Source organism: Aethalodelphis obliquidens, unplaced genomic scaffold (genome assembly GCF_003676395.1).
Source record: "Aethalodelphis obliquidens isolate GAN/ISIS:26980383/991018 unplaced genomic scaffold, ASM367639v1 scaffold54, whole genome shotgun sequence".
NCBI classification, from domain to species: domain Eukaryota; kingdom Metazoa; phylum Chordata; class Mammalia; order Artiodactyla; family Delphinidae; genus Aethalodelphis; species Aethalodelphis obliquidens.
The window spans coordinates 4,741,238-4,744,690 of record NW_020837998.1 but is presented as its reverse complement, the minus strand read 5'-3'; the positions used below and the strand labels follow the sequence as shown (position 1 = coordinate 4,744,690).

At 45.2% G+C, this 3,453-nt stretch overlaps 1 protein-coding gene across 1 annotated transcript; it reads right to left on the bottom strand.

The window, feature by feature from the left end:
* Positions 1–1,122: 1,122 nt before the first annotated feature.
* Positions 1,123–3,085, bottom strand: PABPC5 (poly(A) binding protein cytoplasmic 5). Its single transcript, XM_027086131.1, has one exon. It carries the CDS (start codon positions 2,389–2,391, stop codon positions 1,243–1,245), a length of 1,149 nt encoding a protein of 382 aa, XP_026941932.1. The 5' UTR covers positions 2,392–3,085; the 3' UTR covers positions 1,123–1,242.
* Between the last annotated feature and the right edge of the window lie 368 nt (positions 3,086–3,453).

The window sequence follows — 3,453 nt, the reverse complement described above, 5'->3', positions numbered from 1 at the left end:
TTACCTTATTGATATATTCAACAATTTATAAGAGATAATGACAAGTTTAATAGAAGATGTTATTCAAAGTAGTTTTCCACATCATTACAGGATTGTTTACCTTCTATATTGACACAATAGAGGCTGAAGTTAATCCTAAAGTTATTTATAGACAAAGGCAATTCAGTGCTGTTATTCACCTTTCTTGTTGATTAAACATGATCCATGTATACCTACTAAGGAGTTTAGAAAAATGAGTGATAAGAATGCTCCTTAGGGCTTCCCTGGTGGTGCAGTGGTTGAGAGTCCGCCTGCTGATGCAGGGGACACGGGTTCATGCCCCAGTCCGGGAAGATCCCACATGCCGTGGAGCGGCTGAGCCCGTGAGCCATGGCCGCTGAGCCTGCGCGTCCGGAGCCTGTGCTCCACAACGGGAAAGGCCACAACAGTGAGAGGCCTGCATACCGCAAAAAAAAAAAAAAAAAAAAAGAATGCTCCTTAGACTGTCTTCAAATATCAAAGCTTTCAGAAAAGGTTTTTAAGATGAAACTTAGAATTTAAATAATCAATGTTTAAAGTATTAATTTTCTAAGGTATTGATTGAGGAAATACCAATATGCTTCTTTCTCTGGGCATGAAGTTAATAACGAAAACTCTCAAAACTTAGTCAAAGTCACTATCAAGTCTGTGGTATGCCCACAATATATTAAAAAGGAAAAAATATATAAATAAATAAAAGGAAGAAAGAAAGCTCACATCTTTTAAAAGGAATATTCATTTTAAATAATAATTTAAAGTGAACCTATACACAAATATTAACTGGATCATATACGCTTTCCCCTGCTCTACTGATTTCTCAAAAAACAAGTTAGAAATTTTCACTGTGATAGACTCAGAAGTAAGGACCATCTCGAGAATACTTTCATAGGAGAAAATAAATTTAGTAGTATTAGTGAAATAAGGAAGGAAATATACTCCATTACCTCACTTGACTGGTTTAGCAAAAAAGCATGTGGAGGAATAAATTTTATTCTACATATTCCTAAGGCTATTATATCGAAAAATAGTACAAAATGACAGTTTTACAATTAGAAATTATGTTCTTCACTAAAATGAACAAGGTTTTCTAGTTTCACTTTTTTTCAAAAGAAAGTATTCACTTAAAAAATGCTGTGAATTCACATAAAATAACCTCTTATCACAAAGTAGCCCAAACTAAGTAGGCACCAGCTTAAGGCTGAAACAAATTGAGCATTCTTATTCTCACCACCTGCGCCTGGCCTGGCCCAGCGTGACATGCAGAGGCTTGGAGCCCACTATGCGACCATTCATCTCATCTACTGCTTTGGTAGCCTCTTCAAAAGAGGAGAAGCAGACAACACCAAACCCTTTGCCTTGCCCCACTTCCACCATCACTTTGGCCCGGCTAATTGATCCAAAGGAAGAAAATTCCTCCTTCAGTTTTTCATCATTGATGGTCTCGTCTAGGTTCTTAATATAGATAGGCACCCCTGGAGGCCGACTTTTTTCTTTTAATCTCAGCCGCTCAAATCTTCGCCTTAATTCGGCCAGGCGTTCAATTTTCTTCTGTGCTCGCCCTACATAGAGGACTTTCCCATCGATGGACTTTCCATGCAGGTCTAACACAGCCTTTTGGGCAGCCTCGTGTGTCTCGTATCTCACAAATCCAAAGCCTTTCGATTTCCCACTGGCATCTCTTATTACCTTAACACTCTCAGTTGGCCCGTATTCACTGAAAAGTTCCTTCAGTTTGTCGTCATCCATGTCATCTCCAAAGTTTTTAACGAAAACATTGGTGAAAGTCGCTCTATCCCTAGTTCTAACTTCAGCTGCCCGCTCTTCCGGAAATTTGAATCGGCCAACGTACACCTGGCGGTTGTTGAGCCGCACTCCATTCATGTGCCAGATGGCCCTATTGGCAGCGGCCAGGCTGTCAAAGTGCACATAGGCATAACCCTTAGAGCCGTTGTCATCGCATACTACTTTGCAGGAGAGAATGCTCCCAAAAGCAGAAAACAGATAAAAAAGGGCCCTATTGTCTATGGATTTGTCCAGGTTTTTGATGAATATATTTCCAACTCCAGACTTTCTTAAGCGGTCATCTGGCTGAGACCACATTAGGCGGAAAGGTTTGCCGTTAATCAAATCAAAATTCATGGTGTTCAAGGCCCACTCAGCATCCGCAGGAAAGCGGAAGTTAACATAACCATAGCCCAGGGGGCTGCGGGTCACCGGGTCACGGCAGATTCGGGTGAAGCGAAGAGGGCCAGCAGGCCTGAACTTTTTATATAACATGTCCTCGGTGACATCTGGGTCCAAGTCACCCACATACAGGGCAGCCTTGAGGTACTTCTTTTTCTTGCCAGCAGGATTAGGCTCCCCACTCCCCATCTCTCTGAGCACAGGGAGGAGGCTTTCTTGGGAGAGAAAAAGAGGTTGCTTTCTCTAAGCTATGGGCCAAGCAGCTGTTCACAAACAGAAAAAAAGCCAAGGCGAAGGAAGCTAAAAGCAGACTCAGAATCACTGTTGAGGCTGAGAAAATGAAGTTCAGAAACAGCTGGTCAGCAGGCTCAGAACAAATGCATCAGACAAAAAAGCACCCCAATAACGAATCCGTTCTCCCTAAGGTGGCTTAGAATTTCCACCCATTCAGATCTAAAATCAGTTTCAAAAGCCAGTAGTAGGAAAGAAATGTCCCTTTCCCCGTTAAATTGTAAGAAATCATCAAGCAGCTGGCTGGCTCCCCACACCTAGCCTTGCCGACAGAGGCCTCACGACCCGTTTTCTGCATAAATATAGGCCTCAAGCTCGTGTGGGCTTAAAATGATATCAACAAGGGCAGGAGCCGAACATGTATTCCTCCGCCGGCTGCCTGGCCGGTCTCAGGCGGGCTCGCGCTCACTAAGGCCGCGCTACACACACTCAGCGTCAGCGAAAGGGCAGACTGGACACTTGGTGCGCTGCGGCCGGGCAGGCAGGCTGCAGGCGGCGGATCGGACAGAGAGACAGACAGACAGACACACGCGCGGGGGACCGGAGACCGCCCAGATACCCAAGATGCCCACTGGGTACGGACCGAGTGACGCGCAGAGATTTCGGCAGCCTGAGACTCGCGGCGGGTCCGGAGGGACTGACTGGCAGACGCGCACTGGGTCAGCTCAGACGCGAGGAGGTTCCGGACAGATGCGGGGCGGAGTCAGGAAAGAAGGGCAGATGCGCGGCGGGCGGGCAGAGCTCAGACCGATGGACAGGGATTGCGCCCTGCAGGACACACCGACCCAGGGACTAAAAGCTTCTAGCTGTGGTAGGGCGAGCGGGCGGGGCGCAAGGAAACCCGGAACCGTGCTAAGTAACTTCCCGCTTGCTGTGTGCCAAGATGTTAAAAAAAAAAAAAAAAAAGAAAGAAAGAAAAAAAGAGAAAAGAACGAAAGAAAGAAAAAGATTTAAATGGTT